Genomic DNA, 19,032 nt, shown 5'->3' with positions numbered 1-19,032 from the left:
AAATGATAGTAACTCTTCTACCGATTATTCGAGCAGTGCTGTCTGGAGACTAGCCAGCTGTAGTGAATTTGAAGGATGTGTTCTGTGTATTAGTTATCCGCCCATGTTAGGTAATAATTGGTGGAGTTCATTACCAATTCAGGATAATACTATTTAGTCTCAATTCAGCACTTGGGTCTTCATGAAATGGCATCGTTTTTGAGAATTTTCTGGGCATGAGAAATTCCATGTGTGGTTGACATGCAGTCATTTTTGAAGGAAGTGGAGGAGAAGGGGTAGATCATAGAACTGTTCTCACGTTGAGGGACTTTTAATTATTTTAGAGAAATCTCAACTGTTAAACACAGCTGGTCATTTGTAGGAGTTTAGTTTCTGATGGGAGAGAGAATGTTATCTCCCTGAAGATGTGATGGGAGAGAGAATGTTATCTCCCTGACGATGTGATGGGAGAGAGAATGTTATCTCCCTGACGATGTGATGGGAGAGAGAATGGTATCTCCCTGACGATGTGATGTATGCATTGTGTGCCAAGCTCCAGTTGGAATCAAAGTTGTAGGCTTAGTTGTGCATAATTATTCTACATAATATTAGGGATGGGCAATAAATGCTGGCCTTGCCAGCGATTCCCATAAACGAATTTAAAAAAAAAAAAAAAAAAAAAAAAAATTTAAAAAATCATTTTGGGCTTCATAACTGGCTGATTTTCATGGTCCTAATTGTAAGACTTTCTGTGACTCCTGCCATTGTAGCCCCTTGTGGTCCTGGGCAGATTTATAGAGTGTGGATTCTTGTACACATTCTTCAATTTCCCTGAATACCATCCTTCAGAGAATTGCAAGGAGGTGATGATGGTCTCCATGTGCCTCTGTGCAGGGGAGACTTGATTCTTGGAGCTTCTGGCTTTGGATGTCAGCTCATCAAGATCACTTGTGAGAACATCTCCAGACTAAAGCGGTCAGACTTCTCCCAGCAGCTGCCAGAGCTCGCCACTGAATGTGTGGATGTTGAAAAGTTAAACTTTCGAGCAGCCACTGGTAGTTGTTGTTGGCATCTGGAGGATCACAAGACTGTGGGAGTATTTTGTTCACTTATGCCACAACATCCACTTTAATTCACTGTCGTATGGCATGCTTATGATCGTATCCTATCTGTATGAATTGAGTTCTGAGAGTTTACTCCAGATCTGTGTAATGGCTATTTCATGCCCCAGTGCCAAGATTTGAAAGAGGATGGGAAAGATTGCACCATGACTTTGCAAGATTTGCCATTTGTGATAGATAGCATGTGGGAAGGACAATCCACAGGGCTCAACATTCCTATTTCTTTTAATGTTGAGAATATGGTGCACAAGTTCTGTCAACCTTCTCGTGTTTCCTTTTGAAGATCATTTTTTGGTTGTACGTGCTGCTAAAATTTTAACTGGACAGTGCGAAAAGATTAATTTAGGCAGTTCTTGTCATTCGGCAACAAAGCCTAAGGTGAATCTATTACTAAGCGGTTAGCAATGTGAGTAGCAGCGATCCTTATTTCCTGGTGGAACATGACCTTTAATCCTTGGTGGATCTTGAAGATCATTCTATTCCTGTTGTGCCACCTCTTTGGCTAATTTGAAGGGATTTCTATCTGTGGCATTTGTAAGGTTGGAACATTACATATGCTTTCACTAGATTTAGTGTCTTGCGTTGCCAGCCTATGATAACAGAAGATTTGACCGTGCTTTTCCAAGCTCACCTATTGAATACTTCAAGTCTTTGGAAATCCACCAAAGTACATGGAGGTTGAATAAACAATGGTTGCATGCCTTCTCATTGTTCAGCCTCTGCAGATTCCCCTTCCTGTTTTTTTCCTTTCTTCACAGTAATTCTTTCAGTCGTTATGTCTTTGTCTTACAGTTCTTGTGCTCCTTTCTCTTGGACGAAACTTGAAAGTGAATGAGTGAAGTTTTACATACTACAACAAAGAGAGGATCGAATGGGAGTGGGTTTTTTTCTTGTCGATTTCCTCTGGCAATTTTTCTCCCCTCTCTTCCCTTCTTGGGGTACAGTTCCATAAATGCTGGGCATCCTCCAGCACCTTACCCAAATGGCTAAAATTCATTATCGGGGGAGGAGGGGGGAAATCATAGCTGAGCCCAGTCCTGTCCAACCGTATTGTACAGTTCATCTTAGTGACCCAATTTGATGAGCCCTCATGGGAACCCAAGAGGTAGTAGATTTCCTAAAGGGGAAATGTCCCTGGGTGATTGCCCTAATGCATGAGGAAATCAGACTAAATGGAGGTTAAACTTCTATTGAAGAATGAGAAAGATCGTTTGTAATGTGTTTTCTTTATCCCTCAGAATGCAAGTAAGCTGTCAGTTAAAGATCGACTAGGCTTTGCAACTAAACGCACAGAACCTGTTCCAACTGAAAAGGTAGAGTTTAGTTGATGGTAGTATTGGAACCACTGCTGTTTTCAGTCTTTGAACATTGTGTTAAAAGCAAATACTTTTCAGGATTAGGTCCCATTCTACTCTTGACAGCATTCCCACAGTTAGTTAATTCTTGTTCTTTGTGCATCCAAGAACAAACTTTATGTGCATTAGCATTTTTACCAACTTATGGAAACACTAGTTACAAATATCAAATACTGTCTTAATAGTTAACGCAAGTTATTTGTCTTGGTGTAAGACATTCTATATGATCTTGGCTATAATAAATTGCTGTTCTTGTAAAAATGTTTTTCTTTTATCTTCATCTAATTTCCTTTTACGATGGAAAATGAAACTCTGCTGCAGGTGTTATCAACTACAACAGGCCTTACAAAAACTGTCTACAATCCTGCTGCCCTAAAAGCAGTGCAAAAATCATTAGGTACTGTTGCATCAGATTCTACAGAAACACCCAAAAGAAAACAGGTTTGTTGGGTTTATGACCGTTGTATGATTTGTGATTTATGTACATACTATTGAGCATGTTCATCTGGTTTGAACTTGGCTAATGAGTGTTTCAGGGTGGAAATTCATATATTTGCTCACACAAATAAGGTGACAGAAATTTGGACTTCTTAAGTTGCCAGCGAATCATCATTTTAAATTCTAATATAAAATCAACAGCATTATATTTTAGATGTGAAATTCATTCAATTTTTCCCCCATTTTTGATCTGGCTCCTGTTTGGCGCCATTAAGTGTCAACCGTGACTCAGTTGGCAGCACCCTCACCTCGGAGTCAGAAGGTTGTGGATTCAGGTCCCACTCCAGAGACTTGAGCACAAAAATCTAGGCTAACACCCCAGTGCAGTGCTGAGGGAGTGCTGCACTGTCGGAGGTGCAGTCTTTCAAATGAGACGTTAAAACTCGTCTGCTCTTTCAGGTAGATGTAAAAGATCCCATGGCACTATTTCGAAGACGAGCAGGGGCGTTATCCCCGGTGTCCTGGCCAATATTTATCCGTCAATCAACATAAAACCAAATTATCTGGTCATTATCACATTGCTCTTTGTGGGAGCTTGTGTGCAAATTGGCAGCCGCGTTTCCTACATTATAACAGTGACAATACTTCAAAAAGGCTGTAAAGTGCTTTGGGATGTCCTGTGGTTGTGAAAGACGCTATATAAACATGTCTTTCTTTTCGTGCCCCCACTGTGCAACTGTTTAAACAGCTAAACAGTGACAAGTTAAACATCCTATCCCTAACTGCTGACCTCATAGTCATAACGGCACAGAAGGAGGCCATTCAGCCCATCAAGTCGGTGCCGGCTCTCTGTAGAGCAATCCAGTCAGTCCCATTCCCCCGCTCTAACCCTGTAGCCCTGCAGGTTTATTTCCCTGAAGTGCTGATCCAGTTTCCCCTTGAAAACATTGAGCCCCAGGTCCTCACCACTTGCTGCGTAAAATAGTTTTTCCTCACACCCCCCTGTATCTCTTGCCCCAAACCTTAAATCTGTGTCCCCTAGTCCTTGTACCATCACTAGTGGAAACAGCCTTTCCCCATCTAGCCTATCCAAACCTCATCACAATCTTGTACACCTCCATCAAATCACCCCTCAACCTCCTTTTGCTCTGATGAAAACAAATCCAGCTTCTCCAACCTGTCCTTGTAGCTTTCCCCATCCCTGGAACCATTCTGGTAAATCTCCTCTGCACATTCTCAAGGGCCTTCACATCCTTCCTAAGTGTGGTAACCAGAACTGGACGCAATACTCCAGTTGTGGCCTAACCAGCGCTTTATAAAGGTTCAGCATAACTTCTCTACTTTTGTGCTCAATATTTATGAAGCCCAAGATCCCATCTTAAGGCTAAAGGGATCAAGGGGTATGGGGAGAAAGCAGGGACCGGGTACTGAATTTGGATGATCAGCCATGATCGCATTGAATGGCGGAGCAGGCTCGAGGGGCCGAATGGCCTACTCCTGCTCCTATCTTTTATGTTTCTATGCTTTGCTAACCACTCTCTCAATGTGTCCTGCCACCTTCAGGGACCGTTGCACATTAACTCCCAGGTCCCTCTGTCCCTGCACACTCTTTAAAACTGTGCCATTAAGTGTATATTGCCTCTCCCAGTTCCTTCTGCCAAAATGCATCACCTCACACTTGTATTAAATTCCATCTGCCCACTCTGCTTGCCTTTCTATGTCCTGTTTCAGTCGATTAGTATCATCCTCACTGCCACACCCCCAAGTTTGGTGTCATCGACAGATTTAGAAATTCTACTCTGTATTCCAATATCCAGGTCATTTATTTATCAAAAAAAGCAGTGGCCCCAGCACTGACCCTTGGGGAACATCACTGTCTACCATCTTCCAGTCTGAAAAACAGCCGTTTACCACAATTTGCTGTTTTCTGTCCTTAAGCCAATTCCTTATCCAAGCTGCCACTGAACCACCTATTCCGCAAGCCTCAATTTTGTTAACCAGTCTTCTATGTGGTACTTTGTCAAACACCTACCTAAAATCCATGTAGACAACATCCATTGCATTCCCTTCATCAATCCTCCCTGTTACTTCATCAAAAAATTCAATTAGATTAGTCAAACACGATCTGCCTTTTACAAATTCGCGTTGGCTCTCCTTAATTAGCTTATCATCTTCCAAGTGTCCGTTAATTTTTTCTTTGATTATTGTTTCTAAAACTTTACCCACCACTGATGTTAAACTGACTGGCCTGTAGTTACTAGGATTGGCCTTGCACGCTTTCTTAAACAATGGTGTCACATTTGCCACTTTCCAATCCTCAGGCACCTCCCCCACATCTAGGAAAGATTGGAAAATTATGGCAAATCCTTCCGCTATCTCCTCCCCCAATTCCCTTAGCAACCTGGGATGCAAGCCATCTGGACCAGGCAACTTATCCACTCCAAGCATACACAACCTTTCTAGTACATCCTGTCTTATCAATTTTCACCCCTTCCATTGCTTCTACCTTTTCCACTTCTACTGATATTTTGTCAGCATCCACCTCCTTAGTAAACACCGATACAAAGTACTCGGAGTATTCTAGCCTTGCCCTGTGCCTCTAAGCATATATCACCTTTGTCCCTAATAGGCCCCATCCCGCCTCTTACTACCCACTTACTGTTGGCCATTCTACACTCATATTCTCTCTTTGCAATCTTATTTTCATCTTCACTTCCCCTCTCAACTTATTGTATTTGGTCTGGTTCTCCCTTGAAGAATTCACCTGACATTCATCATACACCCTCTTTTTTTGTTTCATCTTCTCTATCTCCCTTGTCATCCAAGGAGCCCTTGCTTTGATTCCCTTACCCTTCCCTCTTCTTGGAATGTACCTAGCCTGTACTTGGAACATCTCCTCCTTAAAGATCACCCATTGTTCAGTTGCAGTTTTTCCTGTCAGTCTTTGGTTCCATTTTACCCCGGCTAGATCCTTTTGCATCCCATTGAAGTTAGCCCTATTCTAGTTTAGAAGTTCAACTCTCGATTGTTCCTTGCTCCTCTCCATTGCTAATCTAAATCTTATACGATGATCACTCGTACCCAAGTGTTCTCCCACAGACACTTGGTCGACCTGGTCCACCTCGTTCCCCAGCACCAGATCCAGCAATGCCTCCTTCCTAGTTGGGCCAAGAACATACTGGTCAAGGAAATTCTCCTCACTGAGCAATGTAGATTACGTAGTTTTTATAAATATAATTGGAACTTAATTTGGTTGGGTTTTCTTTGGCATACACCTATTCAGAATTAAATGTATCAAGATTTACTGGAGAAAAAAACTAAGGTGCTATGTTATCAAAATATAATTTTGTTCGCTTCAATATTTAAAAAAAAAAAAAAAAACAAGTTTTCATGGAAAGGAAAAAAGAGACACAACGCACTCTGATACAGACCTGCATCCTGGAGGCGCACAACTAGCTTGAACAGCTGAGCATTTCCCCTTAAGCTGACTTAGTTTTTCAATAATACTTGGCACCAGAACAGCCAACAAAAGCTCATGTTGCCAGTCGTTTTGCCTAACCTAAAACCTGAGGGCCTACATTTTTTCCCCAGTAACCTACAGATGAAAATTACGTATTGCTTACAAACATTGTGTTTTTCCAAAAGGTTTACATTCTTTTTTTCCCTTTGGATTTTTGCTTTCCTCTTTGGTTATGTTCCAGTTGGCCATGGTTCTTAAGTGTATGATGATTTTACAGGATACGTTTCGACTTCAGCAAGATGTGAGAAAAAAGAAACGAGAGATTTTAGAAAAACACATAGAAACCCAAAAGGTATTTAGTCTGACATCTATTTTTCTTTGATCAGGATAATCTTCTATTTTCACAGGGGAATGTAATTTGGGGATGTACATGTAGTCCATTTTATATATTTTTTTTAATTGCACTGTATGCTGCTCTCCGTTATGTTTGAGTAGTGGAACCAGTCTCCGTGTGAACTGGCTGCAAAGTGGATCCTGGTCTATTGTGCGGGTACAGGCTGGTTATGACAGTTCAGTATGCACATGCAAACCTTCATCTAGGTCGTTTAATATAGATAGGAAAGAGCAGAGGCCCTAATGACGATCTGTGGGGGACACCACTGGTAACTGGTTTTTAAGCAGGTCCGCAGCCATTGATAACTTTCTGCCTATGAGCACGCAGTCACTTCTTTATCCATTGTAGCAGCTACCCAACATCATTGCATTGCTAAAGAGATTCTGCAGTGCTGGAATACTGCGTTTCCCAATCTCAGGAAAACTGGCAGTAATCAGGAAGATTCAACTGGAAAAAAGTGTTTTTTCTGTACTTGTGTTAAATTAAAAAATAATCTTAATTTTGGCTTGCATGTGTTTCTGCTGCACACATCAAAAGTAATATGAAAACAGCTGTAGTGAATTCTAAGCTGCACCAGCAGAATTCAAATGCCTCTTCTACCAAGAATCCGGGGCAGCAAGAGAGTGATGGGCAAAAGCTTTATTCTATGCTTTGCCTGCGTTAAGTCACTGTAGCCTCTTGTAGGATTGACAGGGTAGATGCTGAAAGGTTGTTTTCCCCTGGCTGGAGTGTCTAGAACTAGGGGGCATAGTCTCAGGATAAGGGGTAGGCCATTTAAGACTTGAGATGAGGAGGGATTTCTTCACTCGGAGGGTTGTGAATCTTTGGAATTCTCTGCCCCAGAGATGCTCAGTCAGAGAATATATTCAAGGCTGAGATAGATAGATTTCTGGACTCTAGGGGAATGGAGATCGGGCGGGAAAGTGGAGTTGAGGTCGATGATCAGGCTTACTCCTGCTCTTACTACTTATGTTCTTCTGTACTACCACATGAATCAGATTGGGAGGGTAATCCATAAGCGAGGTTATGCTTTTTGTTTCATGGGAGTCTTTTACCCTGCCCCCCTGCTCTGTTTAGAGTAATAAAATGTAAGCATGTTAGCATTTCAATCCAGTTCAGTGCCATTTTGTCAAAACTATTTCTGTAGGAAATTGCAGGGCCTTCCCTGCTTTCTCCCCCCCCCTTTGTTCTTTTAACACACATGTTTGCAATTTATATTAACGATTTAGACTTCGGAATCAAAAACACAATTTCTAAATTTGTGGATGACACCAAATTGGGGGGATAGTCAATACTGAGGAGGACTGCAACAAATTACAGGAGGACATTAATACACTTGCAGAATGGCCATATAATTGGCAAATGAAGTTCAACACAAATAAATGTGAGGTGTTATGTTTTGGTAGGACGAATAAGGAGGTCACTTATCACTTGGAGGGTGCGAGTCTGGGTGGGGTGGAGGAGCAAAGGGATCTATCGGAGTACAAATACACAAATCACTATCAGGAAAGGATGAACAGGCTGAGTCTCTTCGCTTGAAAAAAGAAAGCTGAGGGGTGATCTGAGGGGTCTTTAAAATTATGAAAGGTTTTGATAGACCTTCTCAAGGGCAATTAGGGATGGGCAATAAATGCTGGCCTTGCCAGCGACGCCCACATCCCACAAATGAATATTTAAAAAAAAGATGGTGTGTTTCCTCTTGTGGGGCAGAGTGTAACTAGAGGCCATCAATATAAGACCGTCACTAATAAATCCAATGGAGAATTCAGGAGAAACTTCTTTACCCAGAGAGTGGTGAGAATGTGGAACTCGCTACCACAGGGAGTGGTTGAGGCGAATAGTATAGATGCATTTAAGCGGAGGCTTGATAGCATATGAGGGAGAAAGGAACGGAGGGTTATGCTGACAGAATTAGATTAGGAAACACTGGAGGCGGACGAGTGGAGCGTAAATGCCGGCATGGACTGGTTGGGCCGAATGGCCTGTTTCTGTGCCGTATATCCGATGTAATCTATCTTCTGTTGAGAAGTATCACCTAAATATGTTTTACATCTGATCCTCTCGTAAATACTGGCTTAATTGCCTAATGTTGGAAAACCAGAATTAACATACATGGTTTGAATTACTGGATTGCTCTTAAGGAACTTTGAAAGTACTGGGCAGTCTGAGACCCCTTTATAGACTGAGATGTAAACCCCCCCGAACCTGAGGAGTAACGCAGGAAGGAGAATCAAATTAACAGCTGCACCAAAGATACTGATCCAACCCTTTTATTTTCTCCCCATCTACTCACAAAGCTCTGGTCTAACAATACTATAATAAATTGTTGCAGCCCACCAAATGTTAGCGTACCAGTCAATCCAGTGTGTTCCCCCATTGGTACTGTGTAATTAAAATTGTGCACTGTCTTCTCAAAATTTTGATTAAATGTGAAGTGAATATACAAAACCACATGCTTGATCAGGGAACCAAGGGTAGTCTGATCAATCAAAGTATAATATAATGTGCTTTGCTTTTGCTTAAAAAATCTTGTCTGAGAAAGTTATATCCTGGGCACTTCTGTCTGTCTCATCTTGACTTTTTGAATCCATATTTAGATCTTGATAGCAAAGCTGGAGAAAAACAAAAAAATGAAATCCGAAGATAAAGCAGAAATAATGAAAACACTGCAGGCCTTAACTAAGAGTATAACCAAACTACAGGATGAACTGAAAGCAAGTGGAACAGGCTCATCTCTTCCCAAAACAGTGAAAACCAAAGCTCAGGTATTGCATTTTGTTGGTGTTTTTTGGATGTTGTGTTTCTTAAGAATAACTTTCCATGTTCAAAAAATGAAGGTGGTGAACAAGGAAAGTTTAATCTTGTGTTTTTATTTGTTTTCCCGAATGTTTATAAACGTATAAAACAAAGTTCAGAATTTAGATTAAAGTGTATATATAGCCGTTGAGCATTTCCGCAAACCAGAAACCATTGCTTATGACTGTCCCTGCACAACACTTTTTAACTAGTAAGCCAACAGAAAAAATAAATACTAAGTATAGCATGAAAAATAGCCATTCAGACCATGCCCCTTCCCAAATTATTACTGTTTCTAATGGTTTTAACCCATCATTTTTTCCTCTTTCCTTGACTGAAGGTGCTACCGCTTGCTGGGTATCCTATAGCACCTTTCCAAATTCGTCATGACTTGATTTTTCTGCTCCCCATACTGCTTGAGTTGCTATCCTGTTTCAGATCAGTCAACTCCGCTTCAAATTGGATTTTCTGGTCTGTTCTAAACTGATGCCGCTTTTATCCGCTGTGCCATTAGTGAAGCTCCTGAGTGATCATTTTATCCATCACAGTGCAAATGGTTAATCACTTTTTTTGTTAAACAGACTGCAAAATGTGAAATTGAAATGTGTCCCCCATTTCTGTTCCTTACAAAACTGAGTGTATTAACCAAAAATGACCACATATATTCTGAGGGAGTGAATTGCCAGCCTGTAATCTTGCTGCTTCATTTTGATTTGCAGCGATTACCTGATTCCCCGCAAGTAGATTATCGGCTTGCAGTTCGATAGTTATTTGGATTTAAGCAAATGCTGGATTTTTCTTTTTATAGATGCAAAGAGAACTACTAGACACCGAGCTGGATTTGTACAAGAAAGTGCAGGCTGGAGAAGATATCACTGAACTTAGAAAAAAATACAACGAGCTTCAGCTCGAGGTAGGAATAATGACCATAGTAATTCAAAGGTATTAAGAAATTGCATGCTTTCATATTCATATTAATGCACGAGTATGTTCTCTGCCTACTGTTAACAAAGTTTTCCATTCTTCCCTCCAGATTGTAGTTCGCATTTCTAAATCTATTTTTGAGGTTCTTACAAAATAATCTTGAGGTTTTCTTTGAAAAATGCAAACATATTTCTAGCTGTGGCTCATTTGCTGACCATCATGCTGATAATTATTCTGGAAATCTTTTTGCCAAAGTTTCTAGAGTATCTGGCAGAATTTCTGATAAAAGGAATGCTGTGCAAATTTATTTAGCTGTGTACACACCCAATATTTTACTTTTTTTTGTATGAATTGGGTATATGTAGTTTGCTGGCCTCTGGATTGGAGCTAAGTTTAGGCTACTGAGGCAAGACTTCACCACATGTAGCTTAATATTTCCAACACAACCTCTGCTTGATTTACTGGATACAAGGCTGTTTGTTAGATTTCTGTTAATCTCAATTTCAGCTTATAGGCTGTCTCAAATCATAACTTGGTAAAACAATAAAAACCAAGGAACTTGCTGCAATAATAGGGGTTTACAGGAGATGGCAGCATTGTCTGCCAGTTGAATGTAATGATCAGAAAAGCGTGTAATTTCTATTGCATATTTTCTGATAGTCTTGCTACACCACTTAAAGATGTGTAGTGTAAATCTGCCAAACTGATGTCGCTGTGAAGTTTGCCATCAGAACACAGTTTGGAAATGGTTGTGCATCATTAGTAATGCATAGACACAACAGTAGAACATTTTAAAATCCCTACCATTTGCCCTTGAAATGGATTGGACGGTAGCGGGAGGATATTATATGAATACCTTCAAAGCGTGGTACCAACCAAAGTACGACCACTCCCAACAGCCTCCCTTCCTCACCCTCACTAAGGCCACAGGTATGGAAAGGCTACCGGGGACAATATGTTTAGTAAGGAATTTGAAGAGGGGGATATTCGTAGGCACTAGTCGGTGCACGTATAATTTTACAGTAACTGGTACTGCTAACTGGTTTCCCTGTTATCCATCCCCTCAGTATTATGGTTGTACACTGCAAGTCCCATACGCCAACCAAAAAGGTACTTTCAACTATTCCCTGGTATCTGCAGGGTTTGATGTCGATAAAACCACCTCGTACAATGGGACATACTTTATTTGTGGCAACAAAGCATACCCCTGGTTGCCACGGGGCTGGACAGGATCATGTTACCTGGCATATGTGTTGCCATATATTCACCATTTGCCCTCTCTAGCGAATCATCATTATCGATCCGAAAGAGCTATTACTAAAACAGAACAATTCTTTGCTATCCTATTCCCCGGGTATGGAACAGCCAGGACAATAAAAGAAATTCGGCTGGTAGCCTCGATTCTTGAGGAAGTAGCCGATGATACGGCTGAGTCACTGGGTAAAATGAACAGTGAGATGGTGGCAATACGCACAGTTGCCTTACAAAATAGAATGGCTCTAGATTATCTGCTAGCGGAGAAGGGTGGAACATGTGCCCTAATCGGAGCTGACTGTTGCACATATATCCCGGACAACTCCGAAGATATTACTAATTTGGCTAAACATATCCGTAAGGAAGTAGAAAAGGTTAAACAACCCCCGCCCTTCACTTTATGGAATTGGGCAACTGGATGGCTAGGCTCGCTGGGGACTTCAGTGGTGCAGGGGTTAATTTTGTTCTTTGTAATCATTGTAATTCTGTATTGTGTGTTTCTGTTGATTAAATGTACCTGCCGCCAGGCAGCTGCTGCCCCATGGGTAAGCCAAGATGTGACAACTTATATTTAGCTGCAAGATCAGTTTGTATCTTTTCTACTTTTTAATTTTTGTATCTTTTCTACTTTTTAATTTTTCTACCTTTTTACCTGAATGTATTTTTCAAAGCCATAAGCTGAGGGGAGTTCCTCCCACTTTTTAAGATGCACTAATTAATTTAAGATCATGAAATCAATTAACTTATTAAAACCAGGCTTTTACTGTGGCCACGTAAAATCCTGGTTGATGTCAATTTGTGCAGTGCCACTGATCCGGACAGTGGCAAAACACAGCAATGATTTGATTATATTTTTAATCTTTATGTTAATGATTCAATTTTTTGAAAGAATCAAAGGGGGGAGTGTTAGGGAATATATATTTTAATAAAACAGATTTGAATATGATTAAACTAATAATGTAAAGAAATTTGATTATGTTTAAGCTGACCACGTGCCAAAGGATGGTGTGATGTATGAGATCCAATCACAGCTGGTAACGTCACCTCGGCTGACTTAAAAACTGAGAACAATGGAAATGCTGAATTAGCTTAAAACTATGAAAATGCTGATCTTAACTTAAAACTAAAAGTGATGATTCTGCTTAACTAGAGAACAAAGGAATGATTGATGTATCAGAGATCCAATCAGTGTGATGTAGTTGAACCAACCATGACTCTGCATGCATGCTGCTGAGCCAATGGTTATAAAGGGGGCGGGTACATCTGCTGATTCATAAAAACCTCCCGGGTAGCGAACCCTCTGGGTGGTAAGACGGCGAGATCCCATTGTAGAGCTCTAACTTCGGCGGTGTTATTTAATTAAGCCTACAACTTGAGACCCCCAAGTAAATAAATCGATATTATGGCGCCACTCGATAAACCTACGACTATTAAGCGAGGGCAGGCTCCACCTGAAATAAAAACCTGCCATTTTGTTCACAAGTCAGGCAGAGGAAGAAAGTCAAACAGTGTAAATCAAGTGATGCAATAAATCGACTATTTAAAACTTACCACCGGACTCGCAAACTTTTATTTTAGTGTGTTGACCTCAAATCAGTGTGGTCCACTGAAATTACCTTGATCTAACAGACGGTAACACAGCTTTTAATAATTTTGTGACACTAGTCATCTAAATGTGTTATTTGCTAATCTACCTATTTGTGCAAGACTATTGATAACCTTTTCATCGAAGTTTCAAGAACGTGATTTCCGCCCACAAGGTGGCTAGCATGTGATGTTCCTTAATTATATACTTTGTGCATAAATTGAGGCAAAAATGTGGATTAAATTGTAAAAAAGTGTTAGCAAGTTTAAGTTTGTGTGCATCCAAGTGAGGGGAATTGATGTGGTAAGTGCAACATTCCAGTCATGTTGCATTTTTAAAACTTAAATATGAAAGATAAATAAAGTAAACTAGCAAGTAGATTTTTTGTGACTCTTGACATTTTGCAGCTAGATGAAGTTTTTGTTATGCTGAGTACTTCCCCTTGGAGTTCTTGCTAAACTCCCAACAGTTTTGGCAGCTTTGGAGATTTCACTTTTTATATAAAAAAAAACTGGATTGAGCTTTTCCTGATGTCCCTTTTAATAATCAACATTAAACGTGCTAAATGTGTCTGAGCATGTTATGTGTTCATACTTGTGTTGCAGGCTGCCAAACGGGGGATCCTTTCTTCTGTTCGTGGAAGGGGGCACCACTCCAGAGGGCGAGGTGGACACCGAGGTCGAGGTAGAGGACATCGAGGACGAGGCCGGGGTGTACCTTTTCACTCTGTAGTAGACCATCGTCCAAAGTCATTGAATATATCTGGTTTTTCAGAAAGTGACCAAGATGAAGTCCTGCCGCATTTTGCAGTAAGTTATAGTCAACATGATGGATGTTGTTGTACTGAACCAGACAGAACAGGAAATCTTTAGTTATTTGATCGCATTCAGGAGAGACTAGGAGCACCCAGTCGGGCTTCAAACGTGCCCATGTCCTGATAATTGCACAGCTAATGCACTGCGCACCCCCTGTTGCACTAGTGAGACAATTTTCCTTTGCTAGCCATCTTTGAGTAAGGTTGGCAAAATGAGTGCTGCATTCGGGACAACTTATGGGAATGAAATTGAGGCTGCCTAAATTCATTTCACAGAGCCGGCAGATAGTGGAGACTTTTATCCCAACTTTCTGGACTGGATTTGAACCCATGTCCCGAAGGTGACAGGCCACTGTCTAACCCACCACACCACTCTGTACTGGGGGGGTTTTCTCTCAACTTGTATACAAGATTATTTGCAAATTATCTTTCGGTCAAATCTAGATTTTTGAGATGTTTTCTTCCCGACTTGGATTTTCCTTTTCTCAATCTGCTCGGTGGCCTTTACCAATGCTGCTCTGAAATTGGACATGCAGGGTGCCTTTTCCATAGCAACCAGCTTGAGATTGGGAACTTGACATGCAGAAGATAGTAAGCACAAACTGCATCCTGCCAACTGTGGGTAGTGCATTGGGCTTGAGCCTGCTGTTGGGTGTTATTTTACACGGTGTTACTTGTGTAGTATCACATTTTTCTTTTCCAACAAAAATAATTTTCCGGGTGCATTCAAATTGTTTTTAGCCGGTTCAAAAAAAAAATTCGATAATGTCAAGTGCTACATAGGTACAGGAAATGAAAACTTCATGCAAGAACAGGGATTCATAAGAACATAGCTGGAGTAGGCCATTTGGCCCTTCGAGCCTGCTCTGCCATTCAACAAGATCATGGCTGATCTACCTCAATTCCACCTTCCCGCACTATCCCCGTATCCCTTAATTCCCTTCATTCTCAAAAATGTATCGACCTCTTTCTTGAATATACTCAAAGACTGAGCCGCCACAGCTCTCTGGGGTAGAGAATTCCAAAGATTCACAACCCTTTGAGTGAAGAAATTTCTCCTCATCTCCGTCCTAAATGGCCATCCCCTTATTCTATGACTGTGACCCTGTGTTCTAGATTCCCCAGTCAGGGGAAACATTTTCCCAGCATTAACCCTGTCAAGCCCCTGAAGAATTTTAGTTGTTTCAATTAGATCACCTCTCATTCTTCTAAACTCTAAGGAATATAGGCCTAGTCTACTCAGTCTCTTCTCGGGGCCATCCCCTCATCCCAGGAACCAGTCTAGTGAACCTTCGCTGCACTCCCTCTTGAGCAAGTATGTCTTTCCTTCAGTAAGGAGACCAGAACTGTACACAGTACTCCAGGTGTGGCCTCATCAATGCCCTGTATAATTGTAGTAAGACTTCTTTACTCTTGTACTCGAATCCCTTTGTAACAAAAGCCTTGTGGTCCCCTAAGGGATTGTCCCATTCACATATGGCATGAGGATGGTGAATTGCTTTCAAGAAAGAGAAACATTGTTTATCTTCATTTCTAATGTTTTTATAGTTACCATTTTTGGTTGTGTATATAGTTACACAATCCATACATAAGAAAAATGGGAAAGGACATTGAGCCCATCAAGCGTACCTTGTATGATCTATGCTGCTGGATCTGTAATCTGATGATCAAATCTCTTCTATTCAGAGGTGTTCTGTAATTGCTGTTCTCGGCAATACAGATGCTGAATTGTTGGTTTATAATGTGATGTATATTATTTTTCACCAATCATTAATTATCTTCTAATAAACTTAGTGACATGTATGCAGCAAAAGTGCTTATATTGTCCATGACACCTGCTGCCAGGAAGGAAATTAAAATTACTCTTTCAAAGGCTGCAGTATTTAAAACAAAACACACATGCATAGAAATGATTTCCTGCCTGGATTCAGATATTTTTTTCACCCAAATGGCCCAATTGTGCTCTGTTTGATACTGTTTAAATCCCTCTGAAGTTACTGCCTTGTAATAATTCCTGGCAATTTTTCTCTTTGTACTATTCATTCATCATTACTTCAACTTCATTATCCAGTCCTAAACCGCTCTTTGGAGTGAGCTGTATTGCACTTCTCGGCTAGTTCCAATAATTTCCCTTCATGGATTGATTTTTGTCAATCTAGAGTGGTCTGAAGTATCATGACTGCACTCACCTGGTTCCATTCTTACCTATCTAATCAGAATCATCTGCAGTGGCTTCTCTTCCTGCTCCCGCATCGTTACCTCTGGTGTCCCCCAAGGAACTATCCATTGCCCCCTCCTATTTCTCGAATGCATGTTGCCCCTCAGCGGCGACATCCAAAAACACAGTGTCAGTTTCCACATGTACACTGATGACACCCAGCTCTACCTCTCAGTTTGACACAGCCCCTCTCGCCTCCACAACTTAACTGTTTTATGACGAGCTGCTTCCCTGTTAGATTTTGCATTCCCCAGCCAAATGTGCTGCAGGCCAACCTCTGGCAGGCTTTTTCTAGGCCTATAGCCCAGGAGCCAAGACTTGTCACAAAATCCAGTGCGGCCCATGAAATGGGTATGCACGTGCCACAGATGTGTCTAAATTGGAAAGCGTTGATATTGCAAAGTCTGGGCTAAATTAGGATTGCTATAATAGCATTTTACTATGCACAAGGTTTGTTTCGGACTATGTCCAGCAGCATTTTTATTTCTCGGTGAATGCATTTCTTAAGTTAATTGCCTTCAATAAACAGAAGGCTGAGAGTTTGATTATGAACACAGTATTTGAAATTGTAGTGCTTAAAAGACTTTACTGTATTTCTCTCTTTAAGCAATTTGGTGAAATTGATGATTGTCAGATTGACGCCGGCTCTCGTCACGCAGTCATTACTTACAAGACGAGGGCAGAAGCAGAGGCTGTAAGTAAATCGTTTTTTATCATGTAAATTTAGGATCACTTCAAGTACTAAAATGAGCTCCAACATATTTAAAGGGATCACTCGTTTTATGAATGGGATCCCAGACAGTGAAAGCACTTGGCATGGCAATTTAGGAAGCTAATCCAATTTCAATGATCCTTGACCGGCTTTCCATTGCATAGTTCATCATTTGAAGTGAAGTGTCTTGTGGTTTATAGCCATTGCACTACTGGCATTGCACTAGCTGAACTTTTCTAGCCACAGTATCATTATTCAGTTGTGAATACTGTAGCTGGTGGAAATCGTAAACTTGAGGTGGTCTAGGCTAAATATATTGATATTCTTATATACATGTGTGTTTCTATAAGTGTATGGATCTTCATTAAGGTCCTTCAGAAACTAGTGAATATATTGTGTATGTGTGAACCGTTTCATCAGCAAAATAGGAGTGCTCCTTTTGGGTGGGGAATGGTTAGAGATGGATGACTTTTTTTAGGAGAAATTAGTATATATAGATGGAGTCTTTAGTCTTGCACCTCAACCATTTGTTTTGCCATAAGTATTACTCTGGTAGGATTATTGTACCTAGTGTATAAAGTGGCTGCTTTTCGATACAAAAATAGCAATTCTCTGGGCAAACCTAGTTCAGTTGTATTCTGCTAAGAATGCCCACTGAGAAATACACCGCTGCATTTAAATGCAGCTGGAACTAGTGAAATTTATTATAAATTTAAATGCGGAAATGCAAAATTTATACCTAGGGACTGTAATATTGTACCATTCATGTAAAAATGTCATTGAAGGTGTAATTGTTTCTACATTTCGCATTACACTGTAGTTCCAAATAGTGCGATAAATCTTGTGACTGCTAGTTATTCTGGTATGCTGCTAATGCGTTAACACTGATTTGTTTTAGTTTGTGTTCTTTTAATTGAAGGTTTTGGTTTTCACTGGTTGGTTCAGTGCATTTCCTAAATGCAAATTTTGAATGTTCATTTACTGCTCCATCTTTTCCAGTTGCAGCGAAAGATCTCTCAATATGGTTTCTGGGTTACGTGGACTGGTTTTAAAATATGCTCTTGGGAGGAGAGAAGCATCAGTTTTTTTCATATTTTTCTCTGCCTCCCAAAATAACTCAGTTGGTACTCATGTGTTCACTAAATTTTATGGCTTAGCTTAATTTGATATGCTGCCTTTTGAAAATTGGTTTACTTTATTCTGATGTATCATTCCAGGAGGGGAGTTGAGCACTAGCTTTTTAAAATTTCTCTGCTTACTTTAAAATTCACAATTTGTTTTCCATAGAAGTGTAGCTTTTTGAAAAAATATTTCAGCGTAAATTCTAAATTCCTTACAAATGGTTGCCTGCATATTTAGAAATAGTCTAATACACTAATTAAAGTACTATGCTATGTCTCTGATACAGTCATGGATGAGAGAAAGTTTCCTCCAACTGAACATCGGGAAGACTGAAGGCATTGTTTTCAGCCCCTGCTATAAAGCTCCCATGTGACTGAATCCAGCGCTCTCTGGCCACTCGCTCAGATTGAACCAGACTGCGCAAAGCCTTGGCATCCTGTTGCCCAGAGCTGAGTCTCCGATCGTACATCATACTCATCATAAGGCCACTTATTTCCATCCCTATCTCAACCCCCACCACTGCTGGAAAAATGTATCCCTGTTTTTGTCAGCTCTAAACTCAATTTTTCCAAAACTCAGTTGCCCTTCCATGTCCCACATTTAAGTCTGCCATGTCCATCACCCCTGTGTTTCCTGACATGTTTGCTCCCTGTCTCCCAGGGAGTCTTTCTCCTCATCACTCCACAACTTCATCCCATTCTGTCTCTACAACCTTCAGTCTTGTATCCCTTCCTTCACTCTGTTTCCAACTCTTGTCTTTCTATGCTTTATACCACTGCTGGTAGAAGAGCTTTAAGCCGCGTTGGCCCTACTCTGGGGCTCTGTCTAAACCCTTACGTCTCTCTACTCTTTTGAAAACC

At 40.7% G+C, this 19,032-nt stretch overlaps 1 protein-coding gene across 4 annotated transcripts in view; it reads left to right on the top strand.

The window, feature by feature from the left end:
* Window positions 1-19,032, top strand: part of rbm26 (RNA binding motif protein 26) — a 73,529-nt gene that overhangs the window by 40,952 nt on the left and 13,545 nt on the right. For 2 of the 4 annotated variants that reach the window (XM_085998545.1, XM_085998544.1), the window contains exons 14-20: window positions 2,339-2,413; window positions 2,777-2,896; window positions 6,595-6,705; window positions 9,345-9,512; window positions 10,352-10,456; window positions 13,912-14,115; window positions 16,946-17,032. In XM_085998545.1, the coding sequence (XP_085854671.1) occupies window positions 2,339-2,413; window positions 2,777-2,896; window positions 6,595-6,705; window positions 9,345-9,512; window positions 10,352-10,456; window positions 13,912-14,115; window positions 16,946-17,032 (870 nt within the window). The remainder of the gene's footprint in view (window positions 1-2,338; window positions 2,414-2,776; window positions 2,897-6,594; window positions 6,706-9,344; window positions 9,513-10,351; window positions 10,457-13,911; window positions 14,116-16,945; window positions 17,033-19,032) is intronic. The other 2 variants (XM_085998547.1, XM_085998546.1) reach the window with 1 other exon arrangement.

Source organism: Somniosus microcephalus, chromosome 10 (genome assembly GCF_052327205.1).
Source record: "Somniosus microcephalus isolate GS21.2 chromosome 10, FLI_Smic_1.0, whole genome shotgun sequence".
NCBI lineage: Eukaryota > Metazoa > Chordata > Chondrichthyes > Squaliformes > Somniosidae > Somniosus > Somniosus microcephalus.
This window is presented reverse-complemented; position numbering and strand designations above follow the sequence as displayed.